This window comes from Pongo pygmaeus, chromosome 4 (genome assembly GCF_028885625.2).
Source record: "Pongo pygmaeus isolate AG05252 chromosome 4, NHGRI_mPonPyg2-v2.0_pri, whole genome shotgun sequence".
Classification (NCBI taxonomy): domain Eukaryota; kingdom Metazoa; phylum Chordata; class Mammalia; order Primates; family Hominidae; genus Pongo; species Pongo pygmaeus.
The window spans coordinates 140,360,706-140,376,549 of NC_072377.2; the positions used below are offsets into that span (position 1 = coordinate 140,360,706).

The 15,844-nt window shown below is 55.5% G+C and overlaps 1 protein-coding gene across 15 annotated transcripts; it reads left to right on the forward strand.

Annotated features, from left to right (window-relative positions):
- Positions 1–3,437: 3,437 nt before the first annotated feature.
- Positions 3,438–8,240, forward strand: LOC129036797 (uncharacterized). 15 transcript variants are annotated; one of them, XM_054488400.1, is made up of 5 exons: positions 3,469–3,837; positions 5,080–5,138; positions 6,061–6,477; positions 7,314–7,677; positions 8,124–8,240. In XM_054488400.1, the coding sequence occupies exons 1-4, from the start codon at positions 3,753–3,755 to the stop codon at positions 7,635–7,637; spliced, it is 885 nt and encodes a 294-aa protein (XP_054344375.1). In that variant the 5' UTR covers positions 3,469–3,752; the 3' UTR covers positions 7,638–7,677; positions 8,124–8,240. The 15 variants fall into 15 exon arrangements, 11 of the variants coding, with proteins under 11 accessions (XP_054344384.1, XP_054344376.1, XP_054344385.1 ...); XM_054488399.1 differs by having other exon boundaries at positions 7,314–7,653; XM_054488406.1 differs by having other exon boundaries at positions 3,469–3,632.
- The last annotated feature ends 7,604 nt before the right edge of the window (positions 8,241–15,844 follow it).

Consider the following 15,844-nt stretch of genomic DNA (forward strand, 5'->3'; position numbering starts at 1 on the left):
CCTCTGCCCGGCCACCCCGTCTGGGAGGTGAGGAGCGCCTCTGCCTGGCTGCCACCCCGTCTGGGAGGAAGTGAGGAGCGCCTCTGCCCGGCCACCCCATCTGGGATGTGAGGAGCGCCTCTGCCTGGCTGCCCTGTCTGGGAAGTGAGGAGCGCCTCTGCCTGGCTGCCACCCCGTCTGGGAGGAAGTGAGGAGCGCCTCTGCCCGGCCACCCCATCTGGGAAGTGAGGAGCGTCTCTGCCCGGCCGCCCTGTCTGGGAGGTGAGGAGCACCTCTGCCTGGCCACCCATCATCTGGGATGTGAGGAGCACCTCTGCCCGGCCGCCCCGTCTGGGAGGTGAGGAGCGCCTCTGTCCGGCCACCCCGTCTGGGATGTGAGGAGGGCCTCTGCCCGGCCGCCCCGTCTGGGAAGTGAGGAGCGCCTCTGCCCGGCCACCCCGTCTGGGAAGTGAGGAGCGCCTCTGCCCGGTTGCCCCATCTGGGAGGTGAGGAGCACCTCAGCCTGGCTGCCACCCCGTCTGGGAGGAAGTGAGGAGCGCCTCTGCCCGGCCGCCCCCTCTGGGAAGTGAGGAGTGCCTCTGCCTGGCAACCCTGTCTGGGAAGTGAGGAGCGCCTCTGCCTGGCCACCCATCGTCTGGGATGTGAGGAGCACCTCTGCCCGGCCGCCCCATCGGGGAGGTAAGGAGCGCCTCTGCCTGGCTGCCACCCCATCTGGGAGGAAGTGAGGAGCGCCTCTGCCCGGCCGCCCCATCTGGGAAGTGAGGAGCAACTCTGCCCGGCAGCCCCATCTGGGAAATGAGGAGCGCCTCTGCCCGGCCACCCCGTCTGGGAAGTGAGGAGCGCCTCTGCCTGGCCGCCACCCCGTCTGGGAGGAAGTGAGGAGCGCCTCTGTCTGGCCGCCCCCTCTGGGAAGTGAGGAGCGCCTCTGCCCGGCAACCCCGTCTGGGAAGTGAGGAGCGCCTCTGCCCGGCTGCCCCGTCTGGGAAGTGTGGAGCGCCTCTGCCCGGCCGCCCCGTCTGGGAGGTGAGGAGCACCTCTGCCTGGCTGCCACCCTGTCTAGGAGGAAGTGAGGAGCGCCTCTGCCCGGCCACCCCATCTGGGAAGTGAGGAGCACCTCTGCCTGGCTGCCCCGTCTGGGAAGTGAGGAGCACCTCTGCCCGGCCGCCCCGTCTGGGAAGTGAGGAGCACCTCTGCCTGGCTGCCACCCCGTCTGGGAGGAAGTGAGGAGCGCCTCTGCCTGGCCGCCCCCTCTGGGAAGTGAGGAGCGCCTCTGCCCGGCAGCCCCGTCTGGGAAGTGAGGAGCGCCTCTGCCCGGCCACCCCGTCTGGGAAGTGAGGAGCGCCTCTGCCTGGCTGCCACCCCGTCTGGGAGGAAGTGAGGAGCGCCTCTGCCCGGCCGCCCCGTCTGGGAGGTGAGGAGCGCCTCTGCCTGGCCACCCATCGTCTGCGATGTGAGGAGTGCCTCTGCCCGGCTGCCCCGTCTAGTAAGTGAGGAGCGCCTCTGCCTGGCTGCCACCCCATCTGGGAGGAAGTGAGGAGCGCCTCTGCCCGGCTGCCCTGTCTGGGAGATGAGGAGCTCCTCTGCCTGGCCACCCCGTCTGGGAGGTGAGGAGCGCCTCTGCCCGGCCACCCATCATCTGGGATGTGAGGAGCACCTCTGCCCGGCCTCCCCATCTGGGATGTGAGGAGCGCCTCTGCCCGGCTGCCCTGTCTGGGAGGTGAGGAGCGCCTCTGCCCAGCCGCCCTGTCTGGGAGGTGTACCCAACAGCTCCAAAGAGACAGCGACCATCGGGAGCGGGCCATGAGGACGATGGCGGTTTTGTTGAAGAGAAGAGGGGGAAGTGTGGGGAAAGGAAGGAGGGATCAGATTGTTGCTGTGTCTGTGTAGAAAGAGGTGGGCATAGGAGACTCCATTTTGTTCTGACTAGGAGAAATTCTTCTGCCTTGGGATGCTGTTGATCTATGGCCTTTCCCCCAGCCCCCTGCTCTCTGAAACATGTGCTGTGTCAACTCAGGGTTAAATGGATTAAGGGCGGTGCAAGATGTGCTTTGTTAAACAGATGCTTGAAGGCAGCATGCTCTTTAAGAGTCATCACCACTCCCTAATCTCAAGTACCCAGGGACACAAACACTGCAGAAGGCCACAGAGACCTCTGCCTAGGAAAACCAGAGACCTTTGTTCATGTGTTTATCTCCTGACCTTCTCTCCACTATTATCCTATGACCCTGCCATATCCCCCTCTCCGAGAAACACCCAAGAATGATCAATAAATACTTAATAAAAAAATAATAATAATAAAAAAAATTCAAAAAAAAAATTATAAAAATGGACTTAAGTTTGCAATAGTTAAGAATTTAGAATGTGTCTATTTTGGTATTTCAAATCAGGTTAGGGAAAAATAATTTGTTCTTAAATGATGTTGAGTCAAGTGACTATTCAAAATATAAAATAAAATTAGAGGCTTATCTATTACCATTTACAACAACTAAATTTGACATAGATTAAAGTCTATACAAAAGAAAATGGCCCAGCAGTAGATGGGGACCAGGGTCTGAGGGCACAGAGTAGAGAGATGTGCTAGCCATGCCTGAGCCTGGAGAACCCGGCTGGGTCACTCCTGGCTTGGACACCAGCCCTGGGGAAGCATGAGGTCCTGGAGATGTCTCAGCCTTGTGACCATCAGTGGCATTCCAAGGCTTTCTTGCCTCAAGCCCTAAGGCTAAAAACTAACTGGAGCCCCCTTTTCAGGCTGGTTCAACTTCCAGTCCCAGCACTGAGGCTCAACTCTCCAATCTGCAAAATGGCATGAGAGTGGTGCACTTTCTGACTTCAAGGTTTGTGGAGAGCACCACATGACACACCACATAGGAACTGCCCTGGGCAGTAGTTAACACTTACGAGCACCAGGCCTGGGAGAGGAGCTGGGGACAGTGGCTCTGTGGGAGAAAGCAGATGTCCTACATCATCAGCCCTCCCATGACTGCTTCACTTGTCTTGTGTCCTGCCAGCAAGTGACTGGGGAGGAGCCACAGAGGAGAGGCAGCTGAAAGCGAGTGACAAGGGCAGAGACTGGTGTCTCAGCCCCACTCTGAGTGGACTGAGGCACCCCAGAGAGCAGCGGCCCATGCAGCTCACTCCAGTTCCCTGGACTTAGGGGAACAGATCCTTGGGGCCCTTCCTGACCATCTACTAGAGGTGCTGAATCACTCTCACAGTGTCTGGGCAGAAGTCCCAGGTGAGCTCACTGGCCCCCAGTCATGAAGAACTGATCAGATTCCAGAAGATGTTTGCATTCTCTTTGTCTCCCCTGAGTCTCCTGGGGAGATGTGGATTAAACTGAATTAAGAGACAGGTGATGATCACAGGTGTTGGGTGCTTGGGTGGAGTCTCCATGGTAACAGAGCCATCTGGCTTTCTTGCCTGGCACCAGGCCTTATGACTTCATGATGGAATCTTCTCTCAGCAGGCAGAGGGGGATTTGCCAGGGTAAAGAGGAGGCTGGGAGGAAGAGGCCTGCTGAGGGAGGCTTTGTCTTTTCAGCCAGAGTTTGACAATTAGGCTTCATCATGTCACAATGCGGTGCTACTGCTGACCCCAAAACAGGATGCCGGAAGTGGTGCTCACTAGAGACTGTGAGTGGCGTTGTGCACCTGCCATCTTGCTGAGGCCTCCCAGGGGAGCTCAGAGGATACCTGGCCTCCTTCAATCCAGGACTCACTGTTGAAGTGGAGCCGGGGCCCTGGCAGGAAAGAATGAGCTGTGGGAGGGCCGCTGGTCCACCACAGGGAGTCTGTGCTGTCCAGTGCCCACTGGATGGCAGGAAGGGTAGGGCCTTAGGTGAGCACCCCCCACAGAGTGAACCTCGGCCATGGCAATGGGCCTGTCTCCCCAAGCTGCTTACAGGGTGGTGCTGGGAGAGCCCTCAAGCCTGTGCCAAATCCCTTTATCCCCACAAGTAAGCCATCCAGCAAACCTACACAAGCTAGTGTCCTAGGGCTGCCAGAACAAATTAACACAAACTTGGTAGCTTAAAACAACACACATTCATTCTCTCACAGTTCTGAAGGTCAAAATTTCAAAATCAAGGTGTCAGCAGAATTGTTTTCTTCTTTGGGGCTCAGCAGGGAATCTGTTCCTTCATGCCTCCCTCCTAGCTTCCTGTGATGATGCAATTCTTGATGTGCCTTGGTTTGTGGCAGCATCATTCCAATAGCTTCCTCCATCATCACATGACATTCTCGCTGTGTGTCTGTGTCCAAATTTCCCTCATCTTATAGGGACAAGTCATTGGATTTAGGGCCCACCCTGACCCAGTGTGACCTCATCTTAACTTGATTGCATCTGCAAAGATCCCATCTCCAAATAAGGTCACATCCACAAGTGCCAGGGCTTAAGACTTGAACATGTCCTATGGGGGACACACAACAACATATAATTCACAGCGAACAGAGCACAGGCTTCAGAGTGGGTCAGACCTGGGCACTGCCATTTAGCCTGTCCCTTCTCCTCGGCACAGTGAGGTTGGAAAGGCAAGTCTATCCCGGTGGGCTTTCTAAGGATTACCTGAGAGAGAGGACCACAGAGCTCTGCGGAGTGTTTGGGAGTGGTAGAAACTCAGCAAAGATGGCCCCGAGCTGGGCCTCTGGGACTTGGAGGAGGGGGCCTGGTTCCTGCTCACCAGAAGCTGGCAGTCTATGGGCCAGTAGGCACTTACCAAGGAGTCCGGCTTAGGACAGGGACCTCAGTGGTCAGGCTGCCTGCAGGGAGTTGGGGGAGAGTATGGACCACAGGAGGATGTGTCAGGGGCAGGGACTCAAGGCCCAGGGGCTAGGGTGGGAGTCGGGAAGGCTGGGGGCTAAGCCACCATAGGTTCTTCCATGGGACCGGAGTCCACAAGTGGAACAGCCTTGGGGCTTGCTCAGGATCAAAGGGGCCCCCTGCCATGTTCCTGATGGGCTCCAGGTCTGGCACAGTCAACGTGGGAATGAGCTGGCTTTTCACTACCTGGTACTCTGGGCCACGTGTCCCCTCTGGGCCCGGGAAGTAATTCCACATTCCGCTTCTCCACCCTCTCCCCAGGATGTGACTTCTCCCTCCTATCACCATGGAGTCTGATAAAGACTTCGTTCCAGGCCAAGGTGTTCTCTTTTTTTCTACCTCTTTCCTTCCCTCCCACCCTTCTTTCCTTTCTTCCAATACTTGGTGTCTACCATATGCCAGGGTTTTTCTAGGCCTTCGGGACACAAAAGTGATCTATACAGATGGGCCTTGCCTTGGTGGAATTTGTAACTAACAGGATGAGAGATATTAATCAAGAAACCGCACAGTCAAATATTTCACAGCAGAGGAATGGGTGCTTTGAATGAGGGGTATGAGGGTGGCGGCAGTCATGAAGAAGGTGATGCCACTAAGCCAGGGACATAAGGGAAGTGACGTTAGCCAAGCGCTGAGGAAGTCACCACCTAGGAGAAAGGAGAGGGAAGAGACTCCAGGCAGAAGCATTAGCCCATGCAGAGCCCCTGTGGCGGGACGATGCTTGGCGAGTGAGATGGACCAAGAGAAGGCCTGTGTGGCTGGACTGGACAGAGTGAAGGGAATATGAGTTGGATTGAGAGCCAGCAGACTAGTTGAAAAAGTGTCAGGTGAGTGCCTATTGTGAACGTGAGGCACCAGACAGGTAAGACCGCCCCACACATGAAGCAGGCAGACCACACAGCCCAGGAAGAGCAAGCCAGTGTGATGAAATGATCTGGAGTCACCCTGCAGGGAGGCTGGGGCTGGGAAGGCTCTTCTGAGCTGAGAGTCCAGGAGCAGATCTTGGCACAGGCTGTAAGGGAAGGACAAGTTTGGTGTGACTTAGGAATGGCAACGAGGCCTGAGTGCTTGAGCAATCTAACCACGGTTGAGGCCCATTGCTGGCTTTTCACAGAGGGCAGCCACAGTCAGGTTTGGGCTTTGTAAGACCCCTCTGGCCTCCAATGTAGGCAGGGACTGGGAACAGAGCTGGTGTGGTTAGGAATTCAGGGTGCAGTAACAGATGGAATGTCCTTCTCTTCTCAGATGTCTCAGAAGAACTGTGAGGCTGAATCTGGAGCCCCAACCTCTCCTAGCCTCCTGGAGGAGGATGACTCAGGGCCCCTGTCCTCCCAACAGCAGGCCATCAGTTCAAGGGACAAGAAGCCCCTAAGCTCCCTCCACCTTTCACACAGGACCCAGGTGGCCTTGGAGTACCTGCCTTTCTTCTGCACCTATGGGTGCCTCCTGGCAGACGAGGGGTTGGTCCTGCAGCTTGAGACACCACTCCAGGATGACTCAGAACTGCTCAGTGGGTTCTTCCCTTACTACCACTCTGAGGAGGAGAGTTTGCCCAGCCTGGCCCTTCCTGGCTGGTCACACAGGGGCTCCCAAGATCTGCCCACTGAGAAGGAGGCACAGGCTGGCTGCTTCTGCAGGACAACAGTCAGGAACGAATGCTCTGTGAGTTGAGGAGGCCATAGAGGGTGGGGGGAGAAGCACCAGGCCTCCGCATCCTTCAAACCTCTCTGTCCTGGGGCCCAGACTCTAACAGGCCCCTGGACAGGTCCCTCTCAGGGCTGCTGGGGCTCTTGGAGCAAGGTGTCACTGCTTGGGAGCACAGACACTGCAGGAAGACTGTCCTGTTCAAGCCCAGCTTGACCACCTGCTAGGAGAGCAGCCTGGGGAACGTGGTTTCCTTACAAAAGAAAGAACAGCAGCAGCAACAATAGAGCCATTGTGAGAATTACATACAACCACATACCTAAAGTGCTAAGCATGATTGTGAGCTCACAGAAACATTTATTTGGTCCTTATGACTTGCTAGGCTCTCAGACAAATGTTTCGTTAGCATCATCTCATTTAATCCTAATAGTAATCCTATAAGATAAGCCGTACTATTCCAGTTTTATGAATGAGAAAACGAGTCTCAGAGAAGTTAAGTGACTTGGCCAAGGGCACATAGCTTGCAAGTAGCAAACCTGGGATTTGACCCAAAGCTTGTGATCTATAACGTTCCTAATCACCACCATGCAGCTGGGCACCATGGCCCATGGCTGCAGAGACAGAGGAGGCAAGGTGGGTAGGTTTTAATCCCAGACACACCCCTCCCAGCAGGGTGCCCTTGGATGGGTGAGTGACATCGCTGAATGCTTCCTGGGCTGTAGAGCAGACATAGGCCTGTCCTCTTCTGGGACTGCCACTGTGGTGTTGCAGGCACAGGCTGGTCCTGGGTATCTGGGCCTGAACCTGGGAGGTGGGCTTGCATCAGGCTGACCCTCTTGTTCCTTCATACCCAGGCTGCCTTGGCACACTCGGACCTCATCTCTGGGTCCTCACACTCACTGGCCTGCTGCCCCGTCCTGCAGGTCTTGGCAGGGTTCCACCATGACAGTGACTGGGATGCCCCTCTCTCCAGGGACGATGGTCTTTATGCCTCAGGATTCGTGAATTACTACAGAACCCCTGAGGACGGGCTACACACTAGCCCTGGGCCTCCTGCCTCTCCATCTGGGAGCCAGGGGCCCTCAGGGGCTGCCCAGGGCTGGTGCAGTCACACCAAGGGGAAGCTGGAGCTGACTGCAGCAGAAACCACTGGAGAGCAGGCCCCCAGCACCCACTGACCATCGAGGGATGAAGGTGATGGGGGGCAGGCTCCCAGAGGTCAGTCAGTTTGCCCTGGGACCAGAGCTGGCCTGGGACCCTGGCCCTCAGGCCTGTATTCTCTCTGTCTCAGTGCCCATGACCATGGATGAGGGGTATCCTACCCCCCTTGCCCAGCAGAGCCAGCAGAAAGAACCCAACCCTTGGCAGATTCTCCCAGCCCTTCTCAGCCCACCAGGCTCCTCCCTGACAGCATGAGGTGTCCCACTCCGCAGGCCTGGGGTTTGCCTTTCTCCTCAAGGGGCAGAGGGGAGAAACTCAGCCTGTGCCCCACGTTCAGCCACTCCACCCCCAGGAAGAGACCCATCCCGCCCCAGGCTGCCACCTTCCTGTTCTCCTAGCTGGAAAAACTGCCACGTGAGAATTGAACAGCCACACCAAAAGTGGCTTTGCAGAGAAGTGTCCATCTTGTCCAGCACTCTGACCTCAGATCATTCCTTTTGTAGCCTGTCCCAAGCTCAGACAGAGGGAGTAGGAGCCACCTGAACAACTGAAGGGTGCAGACACCCAGAAGCTGGTTTTGTAAATAAATCGTGCACCTTGGAGCTGGTGCACTAATTGGATGCTTTGGAGTAATACTTGCAGCTTCCATTTATTAAGCATTTACTTTGTACTAGGCACTTTACAGAGATCATCTCCATAATCGTTGGGTGTAGACACTGGTGTCATCTCTATTCTACAGCTGAGTAAACAGGCTAAGAGATGTTACATAGGGTGCCCGAGCTCACACAGCTAGCAGACAGCCAGGAACAGTGAAGCTGGGATTCACATCAGCTCTGTCTGACCTCCAGCCAAGTACTTAACCACCTCCCCACTACATTCTTCCTCCATGGGTCTATGCATAGCAAGAAATGAGCCAGGTGCTCCCCTAGACCCAGGCCTCCTCTAGACCCATCTGGCTCTCTCTTTTTCCTCATTGTCTCCGCACGTTTCCTTCCCCTGCCCCTGCCCTTGGGTAGAGCAGGTGAGGACGGTGACTCTGCATGTGTTTGCTAGGCCCTACCTCCTTGGACCTTGTGGACCTGTTTTCTGGTGCTGCAGCCCAACCTCCCACCCCTTGCCCACCTGGTGCATGGCTGAAGCACACTGGGATTTTGAGAGTATGTGCTCATCCCACCTACTCCGGGCCAGACACTTAGATGCTGGTTCCTGTTCGAAACTCCTTTAGCACCAGCCACACTGGCGTGTCCCACGTTCACAACCTCTCTGTCCCGTGGCGCTAGTTTTGTGTCTCCTCCCCGGGTGTGGGGTCTTTGTTTGCTTTGACACTCACACACCTCTAACCACTGGATCCCTGCTCTTTCACCCAATGGCTGCTTGTCTGGAATGCCCTTGCCTGCTCACCATGCTTCCTGGGGATGAGGACCTTGAGAAGGAGAGAGAAATCAATTGGTCACACTAGAGTTACATCGAAGAAATTCTTTTTAGAAAATCTATTTTTTACTATTTCCAAGGCACTCCTATGACTTCCTGTTGGGTTTGGGGATTTGGGGTTTGGAGTATGATGGGAATATGAAGAAATAAAGGTACCCTTGCCAGGAAAACTCGGCTTTGTTCTTGGGGTGAGGCAATTGGACTGTTCCCTTTATTTTCCACGGGGCTGGAAAACTCTTCCCGACTCCCCTTGCATTCTTCGACCTGGTGCTGCTCAGGAGGTTCCCTCTGCCTCTGCGCCCTTCTCCACTGCTCGCAGCTTAGCTTGTCTTTTTAGTTTAGGGCCTCATCGAGGAGCTGGCATCTGTGGGCCCTCACTGCCCCCAAAGGAACAGACAGGTTGGGAGGTATCTATGTGTATGGTACAAACTGGGGCCACTCTCTCCTTGTGCAGCCCAAGCGGGGTCCAAGCCATGTCCCCTCCTCTCTTCCCGTGTGTGTGCCCTCCGGAACCCAAGGAGGGCCGAGAGCCCTGCAGCAGCCTGACAGCAACCCCTTGGCGAGCTGGAGGTACCTCCTCTGCTCATGGGGCTGAAGAGACCCGCCAGAGGTTTTCTATGCTGCAGAGCTCTCTTAAGGGAGTAGTTTGCAGGAAAGATTTGGTGCAAAAGAGATCCCAGATAAGGGGCTGGCTCAGCTGGAAGGGCAGTTTGCTTCTGGCCCACCTGCCGGCCTTGGCTGGGAGCTGTCCATGTGCTAACACAGACGTGAACACTCAGGACACAGAGGCCATAATGATGGAGGGGTTTGACTTGCTGGGTGTGTTACCTCGTGCCAGTCACGGTGCAGAGCACTTGACATGCATTGACTCACTGAGTGTGAGTTAAGTGCAGCTTGAGTGAGGTACAGTTATCACTCCCATCTTACAGAGGAGGATGTCCAGGCACAGTGGATTAAATGGCCCAGTGAGCTCCTGCTGGGGGAGGCTGAACTGCCTGCTCTCTGGTGCTGAGGAGGATCATAGCCCTTCTGAGGAGCTGGACAGGCACAGGCCTCAACCTCCCAAGGGAAAGCCCACCAGGTCCCTGCAGAGAAAAATGCTGGTTGCAAGGAGCCTGAGCCAGCCTCAGCATGGGCTATGGAGGTTTGTCCAGGTGAGATACAGCTGGCCCCAGAGATGGGCCTTTCATCCACTCGCAGAGCAGCAGCAGGACTGAGGACTGCCTCTAGCCTGTAGATGCCACTGCCCACAGAATCATGGCCTAGCCCCTTTCCTTGGCATTCAGGGTCCTCAGGAGCCAGACTCCAAGTCTTTCAGCTGCCCCTCCCATAGCTATGGGGGCTTTCGGTGAGCAAAACTCTTCCTGTCTCCCCTTGCATTCTCCCACTGGCACTGCTCAGGCGGTTCCCTCTGCCTCTGCGCCCTTCTCCACTGCTCACAACTTAGCTTGTCTTTCTAGTTCCAGCTCAAATGCTGCTCCTTCTCAAGACTTCTGGGTTCTGCCCTCCAAATTTCCTATGGTCCTTCCTGGCCTCTATTTGAGGTCAGGCCTGATTTGAGGTTTATTGGTCTCCCCCAGCCCAGCAGCTGACGTTTGATGAGTGCATGACAGAGGAGACCACCACATGGCAGAAGATGCAGTAGGCTGTCCCCAAACACTGGCTCTTCTGTCACTGTCAGCACTCAAACTCCTCCGAGTCCCAGGAAGTTCAGCATATAGCAGGTGCTCAGCCAGGCTTTCAGATGGGACCTTGACAACAGCAGGCAGCAGTGGCTCCTCCTACACTCCTACAGAAACCCCTTGATTCCAAACCTCTCCAACCTGGGCTGTCTGGTCCACTGACCTGCTTGGCCTTCAGTCAGGCAGACAGCAGCATTTCCTCTTCTCAGATGTCCACAGAGCCAGCCTCAACCCGCAGGTTGACTCTGATGGAAAGGAGCACATATGATTTTCAAGCTGATATCACCATGGCCCAGAATTTCAGACTTCTGTGGACCCACAGGACCCTGTCAGGGAAGAAAGGATGGAGGGCAGCCCAGGGCACTGGGATGGTATTGGAGAAGGGATGTTTTCCCCCTGATTAAACTGTTGCAGGAGTCCTATGAATATGACACAGTTGGACAGTGTTAGTACCATCACACTGATAGTGGAGAAACTGAGGCAGAGAAGTTAGGGCATTTATGCAGAGGGGTGGGGGTGGGGGTGGGGGCAAGGGTCTTTGGGAAAGTCACTTCTACTTCCCGAGTCTTGGCCAGGAGGCAGCACTTTTTTAAATAGCATGGACCCTGGAGTCAAACAGCAGGTGTGACTTCATCATCCTCCGCTGACTGCTGTGTGGCTTTAGAGAAACTGCTTGACCTCCCTGGACCTCATTCTTCTCACCTACCCAAGAAGGACTTGTGTCAGAGAATTCAACAAGATGGTGTAAACAGAGCATGCGGCACTGGGCCAGCTAGGAGCTCTGAGGTGGAAGAAAGCCTGGGACATTCAAGGCTTCGATAGATCTACACAGGTACAGAGATTGGGCTGTCGCCTCCCATCCGAGCACACAGTACTCAAACACCTCAGATGGGTTCTCATCAAGCTTCTCAGAGGTTTGCTCTGGCACCTCAGACTCCCCTCTGAGCCTCCTGGGCCAGCATCTCCTCCATGGCCCACATATATACTGAGTGTGGCTCTCTGCCAGCCAGTGCCAGGGAAACGGGGCCACGAAACTATCCAGAATGGGCAGCCACGCTTGTCTTTTTCGCCCGAGAGCCTCAAGTGCTGTGCAGCGGCGCCCTCTCCTGGCGCATCTTGATGAGACCTCCGCGGCTGATATCCCTGTGGCCAAGAATTTCAGACTTCTGCGGACACCACTTAAGAGGAGATCGTCCTTACCTTTCAAAAAATAGAGGAAGAATTAAGGCCTGGACTTTCCCAAGATGCCCAGAGAGGCAGCAGCAGCACTAGGACCAGAGCCCAGGCAGCCCAGCCTTCCCGCCAGCTGCTTCACCCCCTCACTTCACAGCCACTTACCTCTATTTCTTGACTGCCAGCCTCAAGCTGAATAGGTGATGGGCCAGATTCAGTCTGCACATGCTCTGCACATACCTTCTCAAAGTGCCATCAACAAAGGAAGAAATCCTGCTCCCAATGAGAAGCTCGAAAATCGTGTGCTCCTCTTCCTTCCCATCAGAGTCAAGGAGGGAGCTCAGAGCTCCCGTTGTCTGAGGCCAGTGCAGGAATGATGCAGCTGGGGCAAACGCTCAAAGAAGAAAGACAGCACAAGCCCGTGGTCCTGTTTCATTAATCCTTTGAACTCAGTCCTGAGTAATTGCTGTCTGCCTGCTCTGTGGCAGAGCCCGAAAATGTCATGGTGGCAGATAGGTCAGATGGGTCCTATCTATCTTCCTGGAGCAACCAAGCATTGCACAAGGACTGAGCGGCATGCTGAGAGTTGGAAAAAGAAGCAGGGGTGCCTTGAGAGAGGGGAACGAGGTCTTGACCTCCCGTGAGGGGCTTGGGGAGGCCTCCTCATGCAGAAGATGCTTTGGCATAGATCTGAAGGAGGTAGGAGTTGGCTATGTGAAGGGCAGGGAGAGGGAGCTGCAGGCAGAGGAAGTGATCAGTGCAAAAGCTCTGCAGGGGAAATGTGGCCGGTATCTTTGAGGGCCTGAAAGAAGCCCGGCTTCTGTCAGCTGAGCTGAGTCTTAAAGAAGAAGGGGGCAGAGGTTAGCCAGAGGAGGAGGGAGAAGGTGTTCCCTGCAGGGGAATAGCACGTGCGCAGTCACACACATGCACAGAATGTGAGCCATTGAGGTGCGAAGTGGAAAGGCAGCCAGACCTAGTCCCACAGAGCTACACACAACACACTGGAGAATTGGAATTTATGCTCAAGATCACAGAAAGTCATCGAAGTTCACTAAACTGAGCAGATTCAAGGTTTCAGAAGCTCACTGGGGCAGCGGCTGAAGGGTGGATACAGGACTGGGGCAGAAGGACCCAGGAACCTGTGTCCACTGTGATCTAGGCAGGGCAGTGGCACAGGGCTGGTCTGAGCCACATTCGGAGACACCAGTGAGGGCTGGGGATGTCATTGAGGGGATGGACACTCAGGACTTTGTGGCTGGTGGGATAAAACCTTGGGAGAGAAAAATGGGGGATGGCATCCAAGGTTCTGTTTTGGGTGGCCACTGGGTGGAGGTGTGTATCTCTAAGTTGAAGGGGCACTGGAGGAGAAAGAGAGAGTTCATCGAGGGATGTGCTAAGATGACCTGAGCATCCAGGTGGAGGTGTTGAGTAGAGGGATGTCTGGACTCAGAAGCAAGGTGTGGGGGTTATACGCTGAGAGATGGGAGGTACGGGTGGGTGAGGGTCCAGATGGGGCCCTGAGGAATCCACATCTAAGCATGAGAAGGGGCCACGGCACCAGGTAAGAAGATGAGAACAGCTGGATAAGCGGGAGGAAAGCTGGGTGAGGGCAGGAATCTGGAAGCAGAGGGGAGCAGGCGGCACGGGCAGTGCCTTCACTGCAGCAGGTCAGGCATGCACAGCTGGCCCAGGCCTTTGCTGCCCGAGTGTGGCAGGTGGACACGGGGAGGGGATTGTTGGCTTGCCTGAGAGAGTGGCTGGGGAGGTGGGAGCTGTGGGGCTGTGTAGACTAAAGGTGCAGCCAGGAGAATCCAAGTTTGGAGAGCCTTCCCTGATTGATTCCTGGAGAACAATGGACTCCCTCTCCAGTGCTCTTACAGCCACCTCTGTGTAGCATCTCAGACAGACTGTCTCCTCTCAAACAGAGACTTTCCCCAAAGCAAGGCACTAGCACAGACTGGTGCTCAGGAAATTTCTGTGGCCTGAAAGGGTAAATAAGAAATGGGGAGTGGGCCACTAGTTAACAAATGCTATCAGCATAGCCCATCTGCATGCCCCGCTACTGAGGAAAGTGCTCTGAGTGGTCATCATCAGGGAAGGAACTGAGGGAGAAAGAAAATGGGGTTGCTTTCTGGCCCTAGTTGGGCAGGGAGTGGATCTCTGTGGAGTTTCTTTCTCTGTGTAATGGCTAGTGGCTGCCTCGCCCTCTCCCGAGTGTAGAATGCAAATGTGAATGGCAGCACACTGCAAATGGTGCTGTGAAGTGCAAAGGCCAGGAAGAGGGGATGGCCTAGATCCTGGCCACAGAGCCAGCATTCTGCCTGGGCTCATAGCCCTGTGGTCTGGGATTCTCCAGGCCTGGCCATGGTTGCTGGTAAACCTAGGGTTCTCCCCTCACTTCCCTGGGTGATGCACCCCATGGGCAGGTTTGTGGCATGCATTTGGGAATGGAGTGCAGTAATTCATTTTGGAAAGTGACCCACTCCTTCTGCTCTGCTCCAGCTCATTAGTAGTTCAAGCAGCAGCTTTCTGGGCCTGGGAGGCCATCCTGGGGCTGCCAGGAACACTGCCTGCCAACTTAAGACCTCCTCAATTGGTGCTGGCACAGGACTGAGGGGATGACAATCTGCCTGGCATCTCTTAGGTGGTCTTCCAAAGGAGTGGGTTTTGAGAATTGTCAGGCTCTCCACTTGTGGATGCATTCCAGTGGTGAACTCATTAAAAGGCCACTCTTCAGAGACCTGCATTTCTCATAGCAGCCCTGGGCATATATCCCGGGCATGGCAGGGCACAGCTTGGGGTTGATGCTGATGGCAACTCTGAAGCCTCAAGACTGAGTGGGTCACCATGTGCAGCAGGAAGCTGAGGTGCCGGGATGGGGTGTGATGCTTCCACTCCTCCCTGGAACTTTGCAATACTTCCCCAGTCAGGCCGGCGACTCCATCCCAGGCTGTCCTCTCCGGATACAGGTCCACCCTCTGTGTGCCAGGGCAGGGGAGGGAGTGATGCTGCAGGAAGGTCCCTTCACCTCCAAGTCCCCACTCCTCAGTGGACAGGTCTTTGTAGGATCAAGCTTCGGTGGTCAGGCTCTGTCTTGCTTTGGAAGAAGGAGGTCTGGCTGGCTGTTGCTGCATAGTAACCTGGATGACGTGACATGAATATGCCCAGTGGGACAAGAGCAGGCCCAGCAGAGGCCCCTTCCTCCTGACCCTATCCTTCACCATTCTTGTCAACCTTGGGGTGTCTTGGCTGAGACTCACAGCTGAGTCCCTGCTGGAAACTAGCAGAACGCTGGGGGGCTTCGAGTCTTCTTAGGTGGGGGAAGAAAGAAACTCTCATTGAAATCAAAAGCCTCTCCGCACAGCAGGCCACTTCTCCAGTGAGCACGGACCTCTGGCCTGGGGCCTGGCTGAATGTAGGGTTTGCCTACAGAGAAGGAGTTTGAGGTAGAGAGCACCACCTCTGCCTTCTGTTGGCCCAGGGCGGACAGTGTAGGCTGAGCCAGGGCCAGGCAGGGACCTGGGCCCCTAGAGAACTGTAGCTGAAAGTTAGACATGACCCTGAACCACCAGGTGCTTGCTCTAGGCACGGGGTACTGAGTGGGACATGGATGAGATGAACAGAAAGGCATCATTGCTCAGAGCTGGGATGGGAGAGAGTCCACCGCTGATTGGAATCAGCATTGTCAGCACAGCACAGCACAGGCAGATACGAGCACTGCCATCTCTGGATGGGCGGCTGGCACTTTCACTTCAAAGGCGCTGAGGCTCTGAAGTTGGCAAGGAAGAGGATAACCAGGAGAAGGGAGGACTGAGAATTTCACTTGATGACCCTAGCCTCTTTGGGTCTGGGATGAGCCGCGCGGAGCGCACCCTTATCCACCCAGAGTGCTGTGCCTTTAAGGTCCACTGGGGGCGTGATGTCAGCCGCCCTCCGAC